At 52.9% G+C, this 25,157-nt stretch overlaps 1 protein-coding gene across 1 annotated transcript in view; it reads right to left on the bottom strand.

Moving 5' to 3' along the window:
* Positions 1-381: 381 nt before the first annotated feature.
* Positions 382-25,157, bottom strand: part of LOC107307573 (IQ motif and SEC7 domain-containing protein 1-like) — a gene marked incomplete at its 3' end in the record, with an annotated part of 36,547 nt that continues 11,771 nt past the window's right edge. The window contains exons 3-11 of the mRNA XM_085535189.1: positions 15,450-15,726; positions 10,301-10,753; positions 7,711-8,609; positions 6,549-6,710; positions 6,336-6,458; positions 4,863-5,029; positions 2,754-2,893; positions 961-1,086; positions 382-481 (exon numbers count right to left, since the gene is read on the bottom strand). Of these exons, the coding sequence (XP_085391315.1) occupies positions 382-481; positions 961-1,086; positions 2,754-2,893; positions 4,863-5,029; positions 6,336-6,458; positions 6,549-6,710; positions 7,711-8,609; positions 10,301-10,753; positions 15,450-15,726 (2,447 nt within the window). The remainder of the gene's footprint in view (positions 482-960; positions 1,087-2,753; positions 2,894-4,862; positions 5,030-6,335; positions 6,459-6,548; positions 6,711-7,710; positions 8,610-10,300; positions 10,754-15,449; positions 15,727-25,157) is intronic.

Raw genomic sequence — 25,157 nt, 5'->3', positions numbered from 1 at the left:
GGTTATGGGGGGATATGGGGGGTTATGGGGGGATATAGGGGGTTATGGAGGATATAGGGGGGATATAGGGGGTTATGGGGGGTTATGGGGGGGATATAGGGGATTATGGGGGGATATAGGGGGTTATGGGGGATATAGGGGGTTATGGGGGATATAGGGGGTTATGGGGGGGATATAGGGGGTTATGGTGGGGATATAGGGGGTTATAGGGGGGATATAGGGCGTTGTGGGGAGGATATAGGGGGTTATGGGGGGATATATGGGGATATAGGGGGTTATGGGGGGATATAGGGGGTTATGGGGGGATATAGGGGGTTATGGGGGGGATATAGGGGGTTATGGGGGGATATAGGGGGTTATGGGGGATATATGGGGTCTCACATGCGTTCTGGAAGAGCTGCATGTGCATCTCCACCAATGGGAAGCTCTGTCTGAAGCTGTAGGTCACCAGGATCTTCTTCTTCTGGAAGATCTTCGTCACCTGCCGTGGGGACGTCGAGACCCACATTACATCCCATAGCCCCCCATTGCCCCCCATTACCCCCCATTGCCCCCCATTGTCCCCCAGTGCCCCTCATTACCCCCAGTGCCCCCCAGTGCCCCCCATTGACCCCATTGCCCCCATTGCCCCCCATTGCCCCCCATTAACCCACAGTGCCTCCCATTGCCCCCCATTGCCTCCCATTACCCCCATTGCCCCCATTGCCCCCCATTGCCTCCCATTGCCCCCCATTACACCACATTGCCCCCCATTGCCCCCCAGTGCCCACCATTGCCTCCCATTGCCCCCCATTGCCCCCACTACCCCCCAGTGCCCCCCAGTGCCCCCCATCGCTCCCTAGTGCCCCCCATTGCCCCCCATTCACCCCATTACCTCCCATTGCCCCTCATTGCCCCCCAGTGCCCCCCATTGCCTTCCAGTGCCCCCCTTTGGGGCGTGGGTCAGTGTCTGGTTCTCACCACCAAGAGGTCGTTGAAGAGGAAGACCTCGCGTTGGTGCAGCCCCAAACGTTGGGGGCGGTTGGGGTCGGGGACTTCGTAGAGTTGGCAGCAGCAAACCAAGCGGCGGTGGGGCAGGGACAGCACCTAGAACGGTTCAATAGGGGCATCTAGAACGTTCCTCGTTGGTCGTGTAGAACGTCCCCCATAGGGTCACCTAGAACATCCCCCTGTACAGTCATCTAGAACATGCCCCTGTAGGGCCAGTTAGAATGTTCACTGTAGGGTCACTTAGAATGTCTCCCATAGGGTCACCTAGAGCATCCCCCATAGAGTGACCTAGAACGTTCCCCTGTAGGGTCATTTAGAATGTCCCCCATAGGGTCACCTAGAGCATCCCTCATAGGGTCATCTAGAACGTTTCTCGTTGGCCGTGTAGAACGTTCCCCTGTGGGCTCACTTAGAACGTCCCCCCATAGGGTCACCTAGAACATCCTCCCTGTACGGTCATCTAGAACATGCCCCTGTAGGGTCACTTAGAACGTCTCCCATAGGGTCATCTAGAACATCTCCCATAGAGTGACCTAGAACATGCCCCTGTAGGGACATTTAGAACATCCCCCATAGGGTCATCTAGAACATCTCCCATAGGGTCACCTAGAACATCCCCCTGTACGGTCATCTAGAACATGCCCCTGGAGGGTCAGTTAGAATGTCCACCGTAGAGTCACTTAGAATGTCTCCCATAGGGTCATCTAGAACATCTCCCATAGAGTCACCTAGAACATTCCCCTGTAGGGTCATTTAGAATGTCCCCCATAGGGTCACCTAGAGCATCCCTCATAGGGTCATCTAGAACATTTCTCGTTGGCCGTGTAGAACGTTCCCCTGTGGGCTCACTTAGAACGTCCCCCATAGGGTCACCTAGAACATCCCCCTGTACAGTCATCTAGAACATGCCCCTGGAGGGTCACTTAGAACATCTCCCATAGGGACACCTAGAACATCTCCCATAGAGTCACCTAGAACATCCCCCTGTAGGGACATTTAGAATGTCCCCCATAGGGACACCTAGAGCATCCCTCATAGGATCGCCTAGAACATTCTCCATTGAGTCACCTGGAACACAACCCATAGGATCACCTACAACACCCCCCATAGGGTCACCTAGAACATTCTCCATTGAGTCACCTGGAACACGACCCACAGTTTCACTTACCCCCATAGAGTCCCATCGGGTCACCCAGACCATCCCCCTCAGCCCCCCCATGGGATGATAACGACCCCAAAACCCCTCTGGGTGACCCCCTATACCCCCCATAGATGACCCCAAACCCCCATCCTCCCCATTCTCGCCCCCTAATGCCCCCCAAATACCCCAAAACCCCTCTGGGTGACCCCCTATACCCCCTATACCCCCCATAGATGACCCCAAACCCCCATCCTCCCCATTCACGCCCCCTAATGCCCCCCAAGTACCCCAAAACCCCTCTGGGTGACCCCCTATACCCCCTATACCCCCCATAGATGACCCCAAACCCCCATCCTCCCCATTCACGCCCCCTAGTGCCCCACAAGTACCCCAAAACCCCTCTGGGTGACCCCCTATACCCCCTATACCCCCCATAGATGACCCCAAGCCCCCATCCTCCCCATTCACGCCCCCTAATGCCCCCCAAGTACCCCCAAACCCCTCTGGGTGACCCCCTATACCCCCTATACCCCCCATAGATGACCCCAAGCCCCCATCCTCCCCATTCACGCCCCCTAATGCCCCCTAAGTACCCCCAAAAAAGCCCTATGGGGTGACCCACCGGTTTCTTGCCCACGATCATCCTCTCCACAGCCTGAACCTGGGAGACGTGGTCGTCGTTGGTGCGCAGCTCCCTGCTCTGGATCCTTTGGTAGATGCCCACCAGCATGTCCCTTGGGATGTCCTCACCGTTATCCACCCCTGCACCACATCGGGAACTCTCTCAAGAACCCACCAGGTTCTAGATGCCTCAAGGAGAAGGAACTAAGAGGTCAACCCCCCCCTCCCAACAAACTAAGACCCCCCTCCGCAACCCACCAGGTTCTAGATGCCTCAAGGAGAAGGAACTAAGAGATCAATCCCCCCTCCCCCCAAACCAAGACCACCCCCCGCAACCCACCATGTTCTAGAGGCCTCAAGGAGAAGGGGAAGGAACGAAGAGATCAACCACTGCCCCCAAACTAAGACCCCCCCAGAACCCACCAAGTTCTAGAGACCTCAAGGAGAAGGGGAAGGAACAAACAGATCAATCCCCCCCTCCCCCGAAACTAAGACCCCCAACCCGACAGGTTCTAGATGCCTCAAGGAGAAGGAACTAAGAGATCAATCCCCCCTCCCCCCAAACCAAGACCACCCCCCGCAACCCACCATGTTCTAGAGGCCTCAAGGAGAAGGGGAAGGAACGAAGAGATCAACCACTGCCCCCAAACTAAGACCCCCCCAGAACCCACTAAGTTCTAGAGACCTCAAGGAGAAGGGGAAGGAACAAACAGATCAATCCCCCCCTCCCCCGAAACTAAGACCCCCAACCCGACAGGTTCTAGAGGCCTCAAGGAGAAGGGGAAGGAACTAAGAGGTCAACCCCCCCCTCTCAACAAACTAAGACCACCCCCCGCAACCCACCAGGTTCTAGAGGCCTCAAGGAGAAGGGGAAGGAATGAAGAGATCAACCACCCCCCACAAACTAAGACCCCCCCAGAACCCACCAGGTTCTATAGGCCTCAAGGAGAAGGGGAAGGAATGAAGAGATCAACCACTGCCCCCAAACTAAGACCCCCCCAGAACCCACCAAGTTCTAGAGACCTCAAGGAGAAGGGGAAGGAACAAACAGATCAACCCCCCCTCCCCTGAAACTAAGACCCCCAACCCAACAGGTTCTAGAGGCCTCAAGGAGAAGGAACTAAGAGGTCAACCCCCCCCTCCCAACAAACTAAGACCACCCCCCGCAACCCACCACGTTCTAGATGCCTCAAGGGGAAGGGGAAGGGATGAAGAGATCAACCACTGCCCCCAAACTAAGACCCCCCCAGAACCCACCAGGTTCTAGAGGCCTCAAGGAGAAGGAACTAAGAGGTCAACCCCCCCCCACCCCCAACAAACTAAGACCCCCCTCCACAACCCACCAGGTTCTAGAGGCCTCAAGGAGAAGGAACTAAGAGATCAATCCCCCCTCCCCCCAAACCAAGACCACCCCCCGCAACCCACCACATTCTAGAGGCCTCAAAGAGAAGGGGAAGGAATGAAGAGATCAACCACTGCCCCCAAACTAAGACCCCCCCAGAACCCACCAAGTTCTAGAGGCCTCAAGGAGAAGGGGAAGGAACAAACAGATCAATCCCCCCCTCCCCCGAAACTAAGACCCCCAACCCGACAGGTTCTAGAGGCCTCAAGGAGAAGGGGAAGGAACTAAGAGGTCAACCCCCCCCTCCCAACAAACTAAGACCACCCCCCGCAACCCACCAGGTTCTAGATGCCTCAAGGAGAAGGGGAAGGGATGAAGAGATCAACCACTGCCCCCAAACTAAGACCCCCCCAGAACCCACCAGGTTCTAGAGGCCTCAAGGAGAAGGGGAAGGAACTAAGAGGTCACCTCCTCCCCCTCCCAAACTAAGAACCCCCACACACACAACCCACCAGGTTCTAGATGCCGCAAGGAGAAGGAACTAAGAGGTCAACCCTCCCCCCACCCCCAACAAACTAAGACCCCCCTCCACAACCCACCAGGTTCTAGAGGCCTCAAGGGGAAGGAACAAAGAGATCAAACCCTTCCCCCTCACCCCAAACTAAGACACCCCCCCCCCCAGAACCCACCAGGTTCTAGAGGCCTCAAGGAGAAGGAACAAAGAGATCAACCTCCCCCCAAACCAAGACCCCCCCCCCCCCTCCCCACCTCGGAGGTTCTTAATGAAGTCCTCCAGCTTCATCTTGCGCTCCGCCTTCACGCTGGGGCTGTACATGTCGGTGTTGAGGAGGATGATGGCGAAGGCCAGGATGAAGATGGTGTCCGGGTTGCGGAACTGACGCAGCAGGGCCGCGTTACACACGCAGTAACGTTGGCTGTGGGGGTGGACAATCCCCACGGTCTATGGGGTCAGAGTGCCCCACGGACAGCCCCACCACTCAGCCGGGGTAGGGCACCCTACAATGGTCCCGGTGTGGGGTGATGCTTCCTCATAGTCTATAGAGTCACCTAGAACCTACTGGGTAGGGAATGTCTATCCTAAAGTCTTGCCATTGGGCCTATAGGGTGATCTAGAACGTCTGCATTGGGTAGGGAACGTCAATCCTAATGTCTTCCCCCCATTACGGGCCTATAAGGTCACCTAGAATGTCTCTGTATTTAGTACGGAATATCAATCCTAAAGTCTTCCCACTGGGCCTATAGGGTGATCTAGAACGTCTGTATTGGGTAGGGAACGTCAACCCTAATGTCTTCCCCCAATTACAGGCCTATGGGGACACCTACAATGTCTCTGTATTGGGTAGGGAATGTCAGTCCTAAAGTCTTCCCACTGGGCCTATAGGGTGACCTAGAACATCTCTGTATTGGGTAGGGAACGTCAACCCTAATGTCTTCCCCCCATTCCGGGCCTATAGGGTCACCTAGTACATCTCCTCATCGCATATGAAACATTAACCCCAATGTTTTCCCCATTCTGGACTTATTAGGTCACCTGGAACATCCCCCTCTCGATCTATAGGGTCACCTAGAACGTCATTTGGTCCTATGTGGGTTACCACCCCCAAGGTCTGCCCCTAAATCCATAGAGCCACCTAGAACACTCCCCTCTCACCCCATAGCCTCAACTAGAACACCCCCCTCTCTCCCCATAGCCTCACCTAGAACATCACCCCTCTCCCCCCATAGCCTCACCTAGAACACTCCCCTCTCACCCCATAGCCTCACCTAGAACACTCCCCTTTCTTCCCATAGCCTCACCTAGAACATCACCCCTCTCACCCCATAGCCTCACCTAGAACACCCCCCTCTCTCCCCATAGCCTCACCTAGAACACTCCTCTCTCACCCCATAGCCTCACCTAGAACATCACCCCTCTCACCCCATAGCCTCACCTAATACACTCCCCTCTCACACCATAGCCTCACCTAGAACACCCTCCTTTCTCCCCATAGCCTCACCTAGAACACTCTCCTCTCTCACCCCATAGCCTAACCTAGAACGCTCCCTTCTTCCCCCATAGCCTCACCTAAAACACTCCCCTCTCGCCCCATAGACTCACCTAGAACATCACCCCAAGCAACACAGACCACCGACCCCTCATCTCTCCCACCTGACCCACAGGATCAAACAGACCCCCACTGCCCCCCCCCCCAACCCCCACCCCCCCACCCCCCTCCTCACCTGAAAGCCTCGATCAGACGTTCGACCTTTTGAGCTTCTCCTTGAACCCGGATGTGGGACTGGAACTTACGAAGGGCCTCATCCAGTTCCATCCCGGAGAAATCCATCTCATCCACCACGCAGCTACGGGACAACCCCGTTATGGACCCCATAATGGTCCCGTGACCCCATAAATCCCCATTGGGGTCTCCCCCCATACACCCCATTGCTTACTCTAGAACGTCGCGGTTGAATTGCTTCTGGCGATTGCCGAGGAACTCGCCGATCATCTGCCTGCTCAGCCCCTTCCTCTCCAGGATGAAGTGGGCCACCCCCACCGGGGTGTCGGACAGGAAACCCCTCTCGATCAAATACTGGATCCCCTTTTCGGGTTTTCTAAGAACAGGGGAAAGGGGGGGGTCATCCGGACTCATAGGGGACCCTACAGCCAACCTATAAATGTCCTGGGGTTGTTTGGAGGCACTGAGTCCTATGGAACGGCTGATCTGGGTTGTAGGGTCACCTAGAACATCGCCTTCAGGTTATAGGGCCACCTCGTAGGGTTACCTGGAACATTGCTTTCTGGTTATAGGGCCACCTTGTAGGGTCACCTAGAACATTGCCTTCTGGTTATAGGGCCACCTCATAGGGCTACCTGGAACATTGCCTTCAGGTTATAGGGCCACCTCGTAGGGTTACCTGGAACATTGCTTTCTGGTTATAGGGCCACCTTGTAGGGTCACCTAGAACATTTCCTTCTGGTTATAGGGCCACCTTGTAGGGTCACCTAGAACATTTCCTTCTGGTTATAGGGCCACCTGTAATGTCACCTTGTAGGGTCACCTAGAACATCACCTTCTGGTTATAGGGCCACTTTGTAAGGTCACCTAGAACATTTCCTTCTGGTTATAGGGCCACCTGTATTAGCACCGTGTAGGGTCACCTAGAACGCCTCAATATCCATTCTATAGGGTAACCTAGAACACTTCAAAATCCATTCTATAGGATCACCTAGAACAGTTCAATATCGATTTTATAGGGTCACCTAGAACACCTCAATATTGATTTTATAGGGTCACCTAGAACACATCAATATCAATTCTATAGGGTCACCTAGAACACCTCAACATCCATTTTATAAGGTAACCTAGAACATCTCAATGTCCATAGGGTCACCTAGAACACCTCAATGTCCATGCTGTAGGGTAACCTAGAACACTTCAATGCCCATTCTATAGAGTAACCTAGAACACCGGGATCTTTGCCATAGAACACCACCATATCTTCCCCATCTCAAAGCCACCAACCCCCCCTCCATACCAAGACACCCTCAAGACCCCCCCCATAATCCCACCCCCCCCAAGACCCCCCCCCATAACCCCGCCCCCCAACTCACTTATTGAAGAGGTTGAGGCCGATGCGGTACTGCCTGCGTTGCACCACGTCGTTGTTGAGCGCTGGCGAATCCCAGCTTTGCCTCGGTTCCCTTTGATACCCCCCCGACTTCCCGGGGGGGCCAGAAGATCCGGGGGGTTGTGGGGGGGCAGCCGGAGGTGGGGGGGGGGGCGGCGGGGGTCTCCTTAGACTATCGTGCGACGATGAACCCGAAGAACAATTGAGGGTCTCGTTGGAGTTGGAGCTGCTCCCTAAACTCTCGTTGTCCCCATCGGAACCTTCTTCGGGGGGGGGTGGAGGTGGGGGTGGGGGGGGTGGGGGGGGTGGGGGGGGTGGGGGTCCGCTCCGGGGTAAAGTGCCCCCCCCGGTACCATCGGGTTCGTACGGACCCCCCCCCCCGACCCGATTGATGGACCCACGGTCGGAGCGGTCGCTGAGATCGGCCGAGCTGTCGCTGGGGGGTTCGACGGTCAATAAAGGGGGGTGACCCCCCCCACCACCCCCCCGACTCCGACACTCCAAACAAGGTGGGCCTCGACGTGGGGGGGGGGGGAGATCGTCTTGACCCGACCCCCCCCCACCACCAACCCCTCCCCCAACCCAACTGGAAGGGTTGGATTGAGACGGAGGCGGAGGGGCCGACGCTGGTGGTAATTGTGGGGCTGGGGGGGGGGCAGCTGATGGGGGTGGGGGTCCGCTATCGGGGTGGGGGGGTTCGGGGCTGGGGGGTCGCTCTGGGGAGCGGGGGGAGCCGGGGAGACCCTCGTCCAGGTATAAGGTGACGTCGCTGGCGGAGGTGGCGGCGCTGTCGGCTGCTGTGGGGGGGGCTGAGCCTTGAGGACCCCCCCCACGACCCCCACCCCCAAGGGCTTCGTCAATGGAGGCGGCCAAGGATTTCACCTGAGGAAGGGAGACCCCCACCCAAAAAAACCTTATAGGGTCCTGTTAGACACATGGACCCCATTGGAGACCCCCACCCAAAAAAACCCATAGGGTCCTGTTAGACACACGAACCCCATTGGAGACCCCCACCCAAAACACCTCATAAGGTCCTGTTAGACACATGGACCCCATTGGAGACCCCCACCCAAAAAAACCCTATAGGGTCCTGTTAGATACATGGACCCCATTGGAGACCCCCACCCAAAACACCCCATAAGGTCCTGTTAGATACACGGACCCCATTGGAGACCCCCACCCAAAACACCCCATAGGGTCCTGTTAGATACACAGACCCCATTGGTAGTCCCCCTTAACCCCAATACCCCCAATACCCCATAACCCCCCCCCATTATCCCCAATACCCCAAAACCCAACCACCCCCATTAACCACACCTTCCATTATCTCCAATACCCCACCAACCCCAATCTCCCCATAATCCCCAATACCCCAACACCCCCCCTTAACCCCAATACCCCCAATACCCCCAATACCCCCAATACCCCCAATACCCCAACACCCCCCTTTAATCCCAATACCCCCAACACCCCCCTTAACCCCAATACCCCCAATACCCCGTTACCCCCACAACCCCAATCTCCCCATTAACCCCAATACCCCAATACCCCCAATACCCCATTACCCCCACAACCCCCCCCATTAACCCCAATACCCCAATACCCCATTACCCCGTGAACCCCCCCATTATCTCCCCCTCCCCTATTTACCTGCAGAGCAAACGCCTCCTCCAGCTCCTCCCCTCCAGTCCCGAATACCCCCAATACTCCCAATACCCCAACACCCCCCTTAACCCCAATCCCCCCATTACCCCATTACCCCCAATACCCCATTATCCCCAATACCCCAACAGCCCCCCTTAACCCCAATACCCCCAATACCCCACCAACCCCAATCTCCCCATCATCCCCCATACCCCAACAACCCCCACAACCCCACATCCCGTCCCATTATCCCCAATACACCACCACCCCACAACCCCACTCCCGCCCCATTATCCCCAATACCCCAACACCCCCCTTAACCCCAATACCCCCAATACCCCATTATCCCCAATACCCCAACACCCCCCCTTAACCCCAATATCCTCAATACCCCCAATACCCCCTTAACCCCACTCCCACCCCAATACCCTCAATACCCCATTACCCCCACAACCCCCCCATTATCCCCAATACCCCACCAACCCCAATCTCCCCATTATCTCCAATACCCCAACAATCCCCACAACCCCACTCCCACCCCATTATCCCCAATACCCCAACACTCCCCCTTAACCCCAATACCCCCAATACCCCATTACCCCCAATACCCCCAATACCCCATTACCCCCAATACCCGCCTCATAACCCCCAATACCCCAACACCCCCCCTTAACCCCAATCTCCCCATTATCCCCAACACCTCCCACTGCCCCCCAACCTCCACTGCCCCTATTATCCCCAATACCCCAACACCCCCCTTAACCCCAATATCCCCAATACCCCCAATACCCCCAATACCCCACCACCCCCCCTTAACCCCAATACCCCCAATAGCCCCCCATTATCCTTAATACCCCAACACCCCCACAACCCCACATCCCACCCCATTACCCCCACAACCCCCCATTATCTCCCCCTCCCCTATTTACCTGCTGAGCGAACGCCTCCTCCAGCTCCTCCCCTCCAGTCCCGAAATCCGCCGACGCCGAATGCTGCCTGCTGGGTGGGGTCCCACTGCCCCCAATCCCCCCATCCCCACCCCCACCATCCAACCCAGCCCTACAAGACCCCCCGTATCGAGTCGCCCTTCTCGGACCCCCCCCTAAAACCCCCTCGTCCAGCGAGGCGGGTTTGCCTTGGAAATAAGGGGGTGGTGGTGGTGGTGGTCCCGGTGGTCCCGGTGCCGGGGGTCCTCGGTCGTATTCTTCGAAGGAGAATTGAAGGCGTAACCCGGGTAAAGCCAAACGTCGGGCCCGGCCGCCTTCGCTACGGAGACGTTCGAATTTCTGGGCCATACGGTAACGGCGGAACGCGGCCTGGATGGTGCGAGCGGCGCGACGCGTGCGGAAATAGCCGCCGTATTTACGTTCCAGCATCTCCACCTGGGTATAGGGGGGATATAGGGGTATATATAAGGGATATAGGGATATATAGGGGTATATATAAGGGATATAGGGATATAGGGATATAAGGATACAGGGATATAGGGATATAGGACGGGTACGGAAATAACCGCCGTATTTGCGTTCCAGCATCTCCACCTGGATATAGGGGGGATATAGGGGATATATGAGGCATATAGGGATATAGGGGTATAGGGATATATAAGGATATATAAGGGATATAGGGATATAGGGATATAGGACACGTGCGGAAATAACCGCCGTATTTACGTTCCAGCATCTCCACCTGGGTATAGGGATATAGGGATATATATAAGGGATATAGGGATATAGGGGTATAGGGGTATAGGGGTATAGGGATATAGGGATATAGCGGTATAGGGGTATAGGGATATATAAGGGATATAGGGGTATAGGACGGGTGCGGAAATAACCACCGTATTTGCGTTCCAGCATCTCCACCTGGGTATAGGGATAGATATATAGGGATATATAAGGGATATAGGGGTGTAGGGGTATAGGGGTATAGGGATATAGGGATATAAGGATATAGGGATATAGGGGTATAGGGGTATAGGGTTATAGGGGTATAGGGATATAGGACGGGTACGGAAATAACCGCCGTATTTGCGTTCCAGCATCTCCACCTGGGTATAGGGATATATAGGGATATGTATAAGGGATATATAAGGGATATAGGGATATAGGGGTATAGGGGTATAGGGGTATAGGGATATAGCGGTATAGGGATATAGGGGTATAGGGATATATAAGGGATATAGGGGTATAGGACGGGTGCGGAAATAGCCGCCGTATTTGCGTTCCAGCATCTCCACCTGGGTATAGGGATATATAGGGATATATATAAGGGATATATAAGGGATATAGGGATATAGGGGTATAGGGGTATAGGGGTATAGGGATATAGCGGTATAGGGGTATAGGGATATAGGGATATAGGGATCTATAAGGGATATAGGGGTATAGGACGGGTGCGGAAATAGCCGCCGTATTTGCGTTCCAGCATCTCCACCTGGATATAGGGATATATAGGGATATATAAGGGATATAGGGGTATAGGGATATAGGGATATAAGGATATAGGGATATAGGGATATAGGGATATAGGGATATAGGGATATAGGGATATAGGGATATAGGACGGGTGCGGAAATAGCCACCGTATTTGCGTTCCAGCATCTCCACCTGGATTGGGTCATCAATGGGGTCATCAATGGAGTGATTGGGTTATAGGGTCATCAATGGGGTCATCAATGGGGTGATTGGGTTATAGGGTCATCAATGGGGTCATCAATGGGGTGATTGGGTCATCAATGGGGTGATTGGGTCATGGGGGGATCAATGGGGTGATTGGGTCATCAATGGGGTCATTGGGTAATGAGGGGGATCATGGGGTCATCAATGGGGTGATTGGGTCATCAATGGGGTCATTGGGTAATGAGGGGGATCATGGGGTCATCAATGGGGTGATTGGGTCATCAATGGGGTCATTGGGTTATGAGGGGGATCATGGGGTCGTCAATGGGGGGAGTTGGTTGGGGTTGGGGTTGGGATGGTGCGGGCGGCGCGATGGGTATGGAAATAGCCGCCGTATTTGTGTTCCAGCATCTCCACCTGGATATAGGAATATAGGGATATAGGGGTATATAAGGGATATAAGGATATAGGGATATAGGGATATAGGGATATAGGGATATAAGGATATAGGGGTATAGGGATATAGGGATATAGGGATATAGGGATATAGGGGTATAGGGATATAGGGATATAGGGATATAGGGGTATAGGGATATAGGGATATAGGGATATAGGGGTATAGGGATATAGGGGTATAGGGATATAGGGATATAGGGGTATAGGGGTATAGGGATATAGGGATATAGGGGTATAGGGATATAGGGATATAGGGATATAGGGGTATAGGGGTATAGGGATATAGGGATATAGGGGTATAGGGATATAGGGGTATAGGGATATAGGGTTATAGGGATATAGGGGTATAGGGATATAGGGTTATAGGGGTATAGGGATATAGGGATATATAAGGGATATAGGGATATAGGACGGGTACGGAAATAACCGCCGTATTTGCGTTCCAGCATCTCCACCTGGATATAGGGATATATAGGGATATAGGGTTATAGGGGTATAGGGATATAGGGATATAGGGACATAGGGATATAGGGGTATAGGGATATAGGGTTATAGGGGTATAGGGATATAGGGGTATAGGGATATAGGGATATAGGGATATAGGGATATAGGGGTATAGGGATATAGGGATATAGGGGTATAGGGATATAGGGGTATAGGGATATAGGGTTATAGGGATATAGGGTTATAGGGGTATAGGGATATAGGACGGGTACGGAAATAGCCGCCGTATTTGCGTTCCAGCATCTCCACCTGGATATAGGGGGGATATAGGGGTATAAGGAAGGGGGTAGGGGGGATTTGGGGTTATTGGGTTATGAGGGGGATTGTGGGGTCATCAATGGGGTGATTGGGTTATGGGTGGGATCATGGGGTCATTGGGTGGGGGCATTGGGATATGGGTGGGTTATGGGGATATTGAGTGGGGTTATTGGGTTATTGGGGGGCTCACTGGGGTTTTGGGGTCATTGGGATATGAGAGGGATCATGGGGTCATCAATGGGGTGATTGGGTCATTGGGGTCATCAATGGGGTGATTGGATTATGAGGGGGATCAAGGGGTCGTCAATGGGGTGACTGGGTCATCAATGGGGTCAATGGGATGTGGGGGGAGTCATTGGGGTCATCAATGGGGTGATTGGGTCATTGGGTTATGAGGGGGATCATGGGGCCATCAATGGGGTGATTGGGTCATTGGGTTATGAGGGGGATCATGGGGCCATCAATGGGGTGATTGGGTCATTGGGTTATGAGGGGGATCATGGGGCCATCAATGGGGTGATTGGGTCATGGGATCATCAATGGGGTCATTGATTGGGGTTATTGGGTTATGAGGGGGATCAATGACCACCCTATGGGATTGATGGCCACCATATGGGGCCAACAACCACCATATGGGATTGACGACCAACCTATGGGATCAATGGCCTCCATATGGGATCGATGACCACCCTATGGGGTCGATGACCACCCTATGGGATTGATGGCCCCCATATGGGATTGATGGCCACCATATGGGATTGACAACCACCCTGTGGGATCAATGGGCCCCATATGGGATCGATGGCCACCATATGGGATCAATGACCACCATATGGGATCGATGACCACCCTATGGGATCAGTGGCCACCATATAGGGTCACTGACCACCATATGGGATCAATGACCACCTTTTAGGGCCAACAACCACCATATGGGATTGACGACCACCCTATGGGATCAATGGGCCCCATATGGGATCGATGGCCACCATATGGGATTGATGACCACTGTATGGGATTGATGGCCCCCATATGGGATTGATGGCCCCCATATGGGATCATTGACCACCCTATGGGATTGATGACCACCCCATGGGATCACTGACGACCCTATGGGATCGATGGCCCCCATATAGGATCGATGGCCCCCATATAGGATTGATGGCCCCCATATGGGATTGTTGGCCCCCATATAGGATTGATGGCCCCCATATGGTATTGATGGCCCCCATATAGGATTGATGGCCACCATATGGGATTGACGACCACCCTATGGGATCAATGACCACCCTATGGGATCAATGGGCCCCATATGGGATTGATGGCCCCCATATGGGATCACTGACCACCATATGGGATCGATGACCACCCTATGGGATCAATGACAACCATATGGGATTGATAGCCCCCATATGGGATTGTTGGCCCCCATATGGGATTGTTGGCCCCCATATGGGATTGACGACCACCCTATGGGGTTGATGGCCCCCATATAGGATTGATAGCCCCCATATGGGATTGATGGCCTCCATATGGGATTGACGACCACCCTATGGGATCAATGGCCTCCATATGGGATTGATGACCACCATATGGGATTGACGACCACCCTATGGGATCAATGGCCTCCATATGGGATCGATGACCACCCTATGGTATTGATGGCCCCCATATGGGATTGATGGCCCCCATATGGGATCGATGACCACCCTATGGTATTGATGGCCCCCATATGGGATTGATGGCCCCCATATGGGGTCAATGACCACCATATGGGATTGATAGCCCCCATATGGGATTGATAGCCCCCATATGGGATTGATGGCCCCCATATGGGGTCAATGACCACCCTATGGGATAGATAGCCCCTATATGGGATTGATAGCCCCCATATGGGATTGATGGCCCCCATATGGGGTCAATGACCACCCTATGGGATTGATAGCCCCTATATGGGATTGATGGCCCCAATATAGGATTGATGGCCCCCATATAGGATTGATAGCCCCCATATAGGATTGATGGCCCCCATATAGGATTGATGGCCCCCATATGGGATCGATGGCCCCCATATAGGATTGATAGCCCCGTATAGGATCGATGGCCCCCATATGGGATTGATAGCCCCCATATGGGATTGATGGCCCCCATATAGGATCAATGACCACCATATGGGATTGATAGCCCCTATATGGGATTGATAGCCCCCTTATGGGGGTCCCAGCCCCCCACCCCATACCTTCTTATCCTGCAGGTCGCTGGAGAGCTCGTAGCTGTCACTCAAAGCCTTCGGCCTCTTACTCTCCTCCTCCTCCTCCTGCTTCCTCAAGGCCACGCTGGCGGGTTGGGGGGGTAAACGAGGCCAAGAGACCCCCGGAGACCCCCCCCCAATACCAACACCGGGACCCCCCCCCATATTTTGGGGGGTGGGTTGAGGTAAACCCCGATATGGGGGGGGGGGATGAGTGGGACTATCCGGGATTGGGACGTCGCTGCCTGGGACTTCACCATCCACACTATAATATGGGGGGGAAATTGGGGAGGGGTCTCAGTAATGAGGATTGAGACCCCCCCCCAAAATACAGTGAGAGCCCTATAGGCCAACACAGACCCCCAGAGACCCCCCAAAATCCACTCAGAGACCCCCCAAATCCCCCCAGAGACCCCCAAATCCCCCCCCAGAGACCCCCAAGGTGCCCAGAGACCCCTCCCCAAAATACATTCAGAACCCTATAGGCCAACACAGACCCCCAGAGACCCCCCAAAACCCACCCAGAGACCCCCAAGTCCCCCACCAGAGACCCCCAGCGACCCCCAAGGTGCCCAGAGACCCCCCCCCAAAATACATTGAGACCCCTATAGGCCAACACAGACCCCCAGAGACCCCCCAAATACCCCCTGAGACCCCCCAGAGACCCCCAAAATCCCCCCAGAGACCCCCAGGAACCTCCAGGGACCCCCCCCAAAATACATTGAGACCCCTATAGGCCAACACAGACCCCCAGAGACCCCCCATATCCCCCCAGAGACCCCCAAGGTGCCCAGAGACCCCCCCCCAAAATACACTAAGACCCTTATAGGTCACTACAGACCCCCAGAGACCCCCAAAACCCACCCAGAGACCCCCCAGAGACCCCCCATATCCCCCCAGAGACCCCCAAAATCCATTCAGGGACCCCAAAGACCCCCCATAAACCACTCAGAGACCCCAAAGAACCCCCAAATCCCCCCAGAGACCCCCAAAATCCACCCAAGGACCCCCAATATCCACTCAAGGACCCCAAAGACCCCCCAAAACCCACACAAAGACCCCCATAACCCACCCAGAGACCCCCAAGGACCCCTCCAAATCCCCTTAGGAACCCCCAAAGACCCCCATAACCCACCCAGAGACCCCAAAGACCCCCCCAAATCCCCTTAGGGACCCCCATAGCCCACCCAGAGACCCCAAAGACCCCCCCAAATCCCCTTAGGAACCCCCAAAGACCCCCCCCCAAATCCCCCTAGAGACCCCCAAGGACCCCCATAACCCACCCATAGACCCCAAAGACCCCCCCAAATCCCCTTAGGGACCCCCAAAGACCCCCATAACCCACCCAGAGACCCCCAAGGACCCCCCCAAATCCCCTTAGGAACCCCCAAAGACCCCCATAACCCACCCAGAGACCCCAAAGACCCCCCCAAATCCCCTTAGGGACCCCCAAAGACCCCCCCCCAAATCCCCCTAGAGACCCCCAAGGACCCCCATAACCCACCCAGAGACCCCAAAGACCCCCCCAAATCCCCTTAGAGACCCCAAAGACCCCCATAACCCACCCAGAGACCCCAAAGACCCCCCCCCAAATCCCCTTAGGGACCCCCATAACCCACCCAGAGACCCCAGAGACCCCCCCAAATCCCCTTAGGGACCCCCATAACCCACCCAGAGACCCCAGAGACCCCCCCCAAATCCCCTTAGGGACCCCCAAAGACCCCCATAACCCACCCAGAGACCCCAAAGACCCCCCCAAATCCCCTTAGAGACCCCCATATCCTATTAGAGACCCCCCACCCCAAAGCCATTTGGGGTCATGGGGACAGTGGGACAGGCAGATATAGGGACAGACAGACAAGGAGGAGTTTGGGGTGAGATTTGGGGATTTTGGGGGTGGATGAAGGGGATTTTGGGGTCAGAAATGAAGATTTTAGGGCATGAAATGAAGATTTGAGGGTCAGAAAGGGGGATTTGGGGTCAGAAATGGGGATTTTGGGGTAAAATATGGGGATTTTGGGGTCAGATATGGGGATTTTGGGGTAAAATATGGGCATTTTAGGGTCTGAAATGGGAATTTGGGGGTAAAATATGGGCATTTTAGGGTTAGAAATGGGGATTTTGGGGTAAAATATGGGCATTTTAGGGTCAGAAATGGGCATTTTAGGGTCAGAAAGGGGGATTTGGGGTAAGAAATGGGGATTTTGGGGTAAAATATGGGGATTTGGGGGTCAGATATGGGGATTTTGGGGTAAAATATGGGCATTTTGGGTCAGAAATGGGGATTTTAGGGTCAAAAATAGGGATTTGGGGGTAAAATATGGGGATTTTAGGGTCAGAAATGGGGATTCTGGGGTCAAAAATGGGGTTTGGGGGTAAAATATGGGCATTTTAGGGTTAGAAATGGGGATTTTGGGGTAAAATATGGGCATTTTAGGGTCAGAAAGGGGGATTTGGGGTAAGAAATGGGGATTTTGGGGTAAAATATGGGGATATGGGGTCAGATACGGGGATTTTGGGGTAAAATATGGGGATTTTAGGGTCAGAAATGGAGATTTTGGGGTAAAATATGGGGATTTGGGGGTCAGATATGGGGATTTTGGGGTAAAATATGGGCAATTTGGGGTCAGAAATGGGCATTTTAGGGTCAAAAATAGGGATTTGGGGGTAAAATATGGGGATTTTAGGGTCAAAAATGGGTATTTTGGGGTAAAATATGGGCATTTTGGGTGAGAAATGGGGATTTTAGGGTCAAAAATAGGGATTTGGGGGTAAAATATGAGGATTTTAGGGTCAGAAATGGGGATTCTGGGGTCAAAAATGGGGTTTGGGGGTAAAATATGGGCATTTTAGGGTCAGAAAGGGGGATTTGGGGTTAGAAATGGGGATTTTGGGGTAAAATATGGGGATTTGGGGTCAGATACAGGGATTTTGGGGTAAAATATGGGGATTTTAGGGTCAGAAATGGGGATTTGGGGGTAAAGTATGGGGATTTTAGGGTCAGAAATGGGGATTTGGGGGTAAAATATGGGCATTTTAGGGTCAAAAATGGGCATTTTGGGGTAAAACATGGGGATTTAGTGCTCAGCTATGGGCTTATGGGATATGAGGAGTCGGGTTGGGATGCGGATAAGGATATATAGGGGGATATATGGGATGATATAAAGGATATAGGGGGGGATATAGGGGATGGGGGGCTATAGGGGATGATATGGGGGTTATAGGGGATGATATGGGGGTTATAGGGGACGATATGGGAGTTATAGGAGATGATATGGGGGCTATAGGGGATGCTATGGGGGTTATAGGGGATGATTTGGGGGTGATAGGGGATGATATGGGGTTATAGGGGATGCTATGGGGGTTATAGGGGATAATATGGGGGTTATAGGGGACGATATGGGGGTTATAGGGGATGCTATGGGGGCTATAGGGGATTATATGGGGGCTATAGGGGATGATATAGGGGTTATAGGGGATGATATGGGGGTTATAGGGGATGATATGGGAGTTATAGGGGATGATATGGGGGTTATAGGGGATGATATGGGGGCTATAGGGGATGATATGGGGGTTATAGGGGATGATTTGGGGGTTATAGGGGACGATATGAGGTTATAGGGGATGATATGGGGGTTATAGGGGATGATATGGGGCTATAGGGGATGATATGGGGGTTATAGGGGATGATTTGGGGGTGATAGGGGATGATATGGGGTTATAGGGGATGATATGGGGGTTATAGGGAATGATATGGGGGCTATAGGGGATGATATGGGGGTTATAGGGGATGATATGGGGCTATAGGGGATGATATGGGGCTATAGGGGACGATATGGGGGTTATAGGGGATGCTATGGGGGTTATAGGGGATGATATGGGGGCTATAGGGGATGATATGGGGGCTATAGGGGATGATATGGGGGTTATAGGGGATGATATGGGGGCTATAGGGGATGATATGGGGGATATAGGGGATGATATGGGGGTTATAGGGGATGATATGGGAGTTATAGGGGACGATATGGGGTTATAGGGGATGATTTGGGGGCTATAGGGGATGATATGGGGTTATAGGGGATGATATGGGGGTTATAGGGGATGATATGGGGGCTATAAGGGATGATATGGGGCTATAGGGGATGCTATGGGGGTTATAGGGGATAATATGGGGTTATAGGGGATGATATGGGGTTATAGGGGATGCTATGGGGGTTATAGGGGATGCTATGGGGGCTATAGGGGATGATATGGGGCTATAGGGGATGAAATGGGGGTTATAGGGGATGATATGGGGGCTATAGGGGATGATATGGGGGTTATAGGGGACGATATGGGGGTTATAGGGGATGATATGGGGGTTATGGGGGATGATATGGGGGTTATAGGGGATGATATGGGGGTTATAGGGGATGATATGGGGGATATAGGGGATGATATGGGGTTATAGGGGATGATATGGGGGTTATAGGGGATGCTATGGGGGTTATAGGGGATGATATGGGGTTATAGGGGATGATTTGGGGGTTATAGGGGATAATATGGGGGTTATAGGGGATGATATGGGGGCTATAGGAGATGATATGGGGGTTATAGGGGATGATATGGGGGTTATAGGGGATGCTATGGGGGTTATAGGGGATGATATGGGGTTATAGGGGATGATTTGGGGGTTATAGGGGATAATATGGGGGTTATAGGGGATGATATGGGGGCTATAGGAGATGATATGGGGGTTATAGGGGATGATATGGGGTTATAGGGGATGATATGGGGGATATAGGGGATGATATGGGGGTTATAGGGGATGATTTGGGGGCTATAGGGGATGATATGGGGGTTATAGGGGATGATTTGGGGGTTATAGGGGATGATTTGGGGGCTATAGGGGATGATATGGGGGTTATAGGGGATGATTTGGGGGTTATAGGGGATGATATGGGGGCTATAGGGGATGATATGGGGGTTATAGGGGATGATATGGGGTTATAGGGGATGATATGGGGCCATAGGGGATGATATGGGGGTTATAGGGGATGATATGGGGGTTATAGGGGATGATATGGGGGTTATAGGGGATGATATGGGGGTTATAGGGGATGATATGGGGCTATAGGGGATGATATGGGGGTTATAGGGGACGATATGGGGGTTATAGGGGATGCTATGGGGGCTATAGGGGATGCTATGGGGGTTATAGGGGACGATATGGGGGTTATAGGGGATGATATGGGGGCTATAGGGGATGATATGGGGGTTATAGAGGATGATATGGGGGTTATAGGGGATGCTATGGGGGTTATAGGGGATGATATGGGGGTTATAGGGGATGATATGGGGGTTATAGGGGATGATATGGGGTTATAGGGGATGCTATGGGGGTTATAGGGGATAATATGGGGGTTATAGGGGACGATATGGGGGTTATAGGGGATGCTATGGGGGCTATAGGGGATTATATGGGGGCTATAGGGGATGATATAGGGGTTATAGGGGATGATATGGGGGTTATAGGGGATGATATGGGAGTTATAGGGGATGATATGGGGGTTATAGGGGATGATATGGGGGCTATAGGGGATGATATGGGGGTTATAGGGGATGATTTGGGGGTTATAGGGGACGATATGAGGTTATAGGGGATGATATGGGGGTTATAGGGGATGATATGGGGCTATAGGGGATGATATGGGGGTTATAGGGGATGATTTGGGGGTGATAGGGGATGATATGGGGTTATAGGGGATGATATGGGGGTTATAGGGAATGATATGGGGGCTATAGGGGATGATATGGGGGTTATAGGGGATGATATGGGGCTATAGGGGATGATATGGGGCTATAGGGGACGATATGGGGGTTATAGGGGATGCTATGGGGGTTATAGGGGATGATATGGGGGCTATAGGGGATGATATGGGGGCTATAGGGGATGATATGGGGGTTATAGGGGATGATATGGGGGCTATAGGGGATGATATGGGGGATATAGGGGATGATATGGGGGTTATAGGGGATGATATGGGAGTTATAGGGGACGATATGGGGTTATAGGGGATGATTTGGGGGCTATAGGGGATGATATGGGGTTATAGGGGATGATATGGGGGTTATAGGGGATGATATGGGGGCTATAAGGGATGATATGGGGCTATAGGGGATGCTATGGGGGTTATAGGGGATAATATGGGGTTATAGGGGATGATATGGGGTTATAGGGGATGCTATGGGGGTTATAGGGGATGCTATGGGGGCTATAGGGGATGATATGGGGCTATAGGGGATGAAATGGGGGTTATAGGGGATGATATGGGGGCTATAGGGGATGATATGGGGGTTATAGGGGACGATATGGGGGTTATAGGGGATGATATGGGGGTTATGGGGGATGATATGGGGGTTATAGGGGATGATATGGGGGTTATAGGGGATGATATGGGGGATATAGGGGATGATATGGGGTTATAGGGGATGATATGGGGGTTATAGGGGATGCTATGGGGGTTATAGGGGATGATATGGGGTTATAGGGGATGATTTGGGGGTTATAGGGGATAATATGGGGGTTATAGGGGATGATATGGGGGCTATAGGAGATGATATGGGGGTTATAGGGGATGATATGGGGGTTATAGGGGATGCTATGGGGGTTATAGGGGATGATATGGGGTTATAGGGGATGATTTGGGGGTTATAGGGGATAATATGGGGGTTATAGGGGATGATATGGGGGCTATAGGAGATGATATGGGGGTTATAGGGGATGATATGGGGTTATAGGGGATGATATGGGGGATATAGGGGATGATATGGGGGTTATAGGGGATGATTTGGGGGCTATAGGGGATGATATGGGGGTTATAGGGGATGATTTGGGGGTTATAGGGGATGATATGGGGGCTATAGGGGATGATATGGGGGTTATAGGGGATGATATGGGGTTATAGGGGATGATATGGGGCCATAGGGGATGATATGGGGGTTATAGGGGATGATATGGGGGTTATAGGGGATGATATGGGGGTTATAGGGGATGATATGGGGGTTATAGGGGATGATATGGGGCTATAGGGGATGATATGGGGGTTATAGGGGACGATATGGGGGTTATAGGGGATGCTATGGGGGCTATAGGGGATGCTATGGGGGTTATAGGGGACGATATGGGGGTTATAGGGGATGATATGGGGGCTATAGGGGATGATATGGGGGTTATAGAGGATGATATGGGGGTTATAGGGGATGCTATGGGGGTTATAGGGGATGATATGGGGGTTATAGGGGATGATATGGGGGTTATAGGGGATGATATGGGGGTTATAGAGGATGATATGGGGGTTATAGGGGATGCTATGGGGGTTATAGGGGATGATATGGGGGTTATAGGGGACGATATGGGGGTTATAGGGGATGATATGGGGGTTAAAGGGGATGATATGGGGTTATAGGGGATGCTATGGGGGCTATAGGGGATGATATGGGGTTATAGGGGACGATATGGGGGTTATAGGGGACGATATGGGGGTTATAGGGGATGATATGGGGGTTATAGGGGAGGATATGGGGGTTATAGGGGACGATATGGGGGTTATAGGGGAGGATATGGGGGTTATAGGGGATGATATGGGGTTATGGGGGATGCTATGGGGGCTATAGGGGATGCTATGGGGGTTATAGGGGATGATATGGGGTTATATGGGATGCTATGGGGGTTATAGGGGATGATATGGGGGTTATAGGGGATGATATGGGGTTATAGGGGATGATTTGGGGTTATAGGGGATGCTATGGGGGCTATAGGGGATGATATGGGGTTATAGGGGATGATATGGGGGCTATAGGGGATGATATGGGGCTATAGGGGATGATATGGGGGTTATAGGGGATGATTTGGGGGCTATAGGGGATGATATGGGGGTTATAGGGGATGATATGGGGTTATAGGGGATGCTATGGGGGTTATAGGGGATGATATGGGGTTATAGGGGATGCTATGGGGGTTATAGGGGATGCTATGGGGGTTATAGGGGATGATATGGGGTTATAGGGGATGCTATGGGGGCTATAGGGGATGATATGGGACTATAGGGGATGCTATGGGGGTTATAGGGGATGCTATGGGGGTTATAGGGGATGATATGGGGGCTATAGGGGACGATATGGGGTTATAGGGGATGATATGGGGGTTATATTGGATGATATGGGGGTTATAGGGGATGATATGGGGGTTATAGGGGATGATATGGGGGTTATAGGGGATGATATGGGGGTTATATTGGATGATATGGGGGTTATAGGGGATGATATGGGGGCTATAGGGGATGATATGGGGGTTATAGGGGATGATATGGGGGCTATAGGGGATGCTATGGGGGTTATAGGGGATGATATGGGGGTTATAGGGGATGATATGGGGGCTATAGGGGATGATATGGGGGTTATAGGGGATGCTATGGGGGTTATAGGGGATGATATGGGGGCTATAGGGGACGATATGGGGGCTATAGGGGATGCTATGGGGGTTATAGGGGATGATATGGGGGCTATAGGGGATGATATGGGGGTTATAGGGGATGATATGGGGGCTATAGGGGATGATATGGGGGTTATAGGGGATGATATGGGGGCTATAGGGGATGCTATGGGGGTTATAGGGGATGCTATGGGGGTTATAGGGGATGATATGGGGGTTATAGGGGATGATTTGGGGGCTATAGGGGATGATATGGGGGTTATAGGGGATGATATGGGGGCTATAGGGGATGATATGGGGGCTATAGGGGATGCTATGGGGGTTATAGGGGATGATTTGGGGGCTACAGGGGATGATATGGGGGCTATAGGGGATGATATGGGGGTTATAGGGGATGATATGGGGGTTATAGGGGATGCTATGGGGGTTATAGGAGATGATATGGGGGTTATAGGGGATTCTATGGGGGTTATAGGGGATGATTTGGGGGTTATAGGGGATAATATGGGGGTTATAGGGGATGATATGGGGGTTATAGGGGATGATATGGGGGCTATAGGAGATGATATGGGGGATATAGGGGATGGGGGGCTATAGGGGATGATATGGGGGTTATAGGGGATGATATGGGGGTTATAGGGGATGCTATGGGGGTTATAGGGGACGATATGGGGGTTATAGGGGATGCTATGGGGGCTATAGGGGATGATACGGGGGCTATAGGGGATGATATGGGGTTATAGGGGATGATATGGGGGTTATAGAGGATGATATGGGGGTTATAGGGGATGATTTGGGGGCTATAGGGGATGATATGGGGTTATAGGGGACGATATGGGGGTTATAGGGGATGATTTGGGGTCGTTTTAGGGTCGGGGGGGGGGTCCCGACTCACCCGTGCAGCAGTCGCTGCCGGAGCGGCCCCATCCTCCGGTCTGCGGTGCATTGCAGGCACCACATTATGGGATTTAATGGGGGGGGGGGGGGTATTTAATATGGGGGGGGGGCTTTAAGGGTTAAAGGGTTTTGGGGGGTTTTGGGGTTTTTTGGGGGGGTTTAAGGGGGGTTTATTTATGGGGGGGGGGGGTTGGAAGAGACGGAGCTTCCGATGCGATGGATGATGGGGGGGGGGGGGGATGGGGAGGAGCCTTTGGGTGGATGGGGGGGGGGGAGAGAAATGGAGGGGGGGGAGAATAAATGGGGGGGGGAATAAATGGGGGGGG

This window comes from Coturnix japonica, unplaced genomic scaffold (genome assembly GCF_054131305.1).
Source record: "Coturnix japonica strain WE unplaced genomic scaffold, WE-NBRP24 Scf110, whole genome shotgun sequence".
Lineage (NCBI taxonomy): Eukaryota > Metazoa > Chordata > Aves > Galliformes > Phasianidae > Coturnix > Coturnix japonica.
Note: the sequence above shows the minus strand (reverse complement) of the source record. Positions and strands in the feature narration are given on the sequence as shown.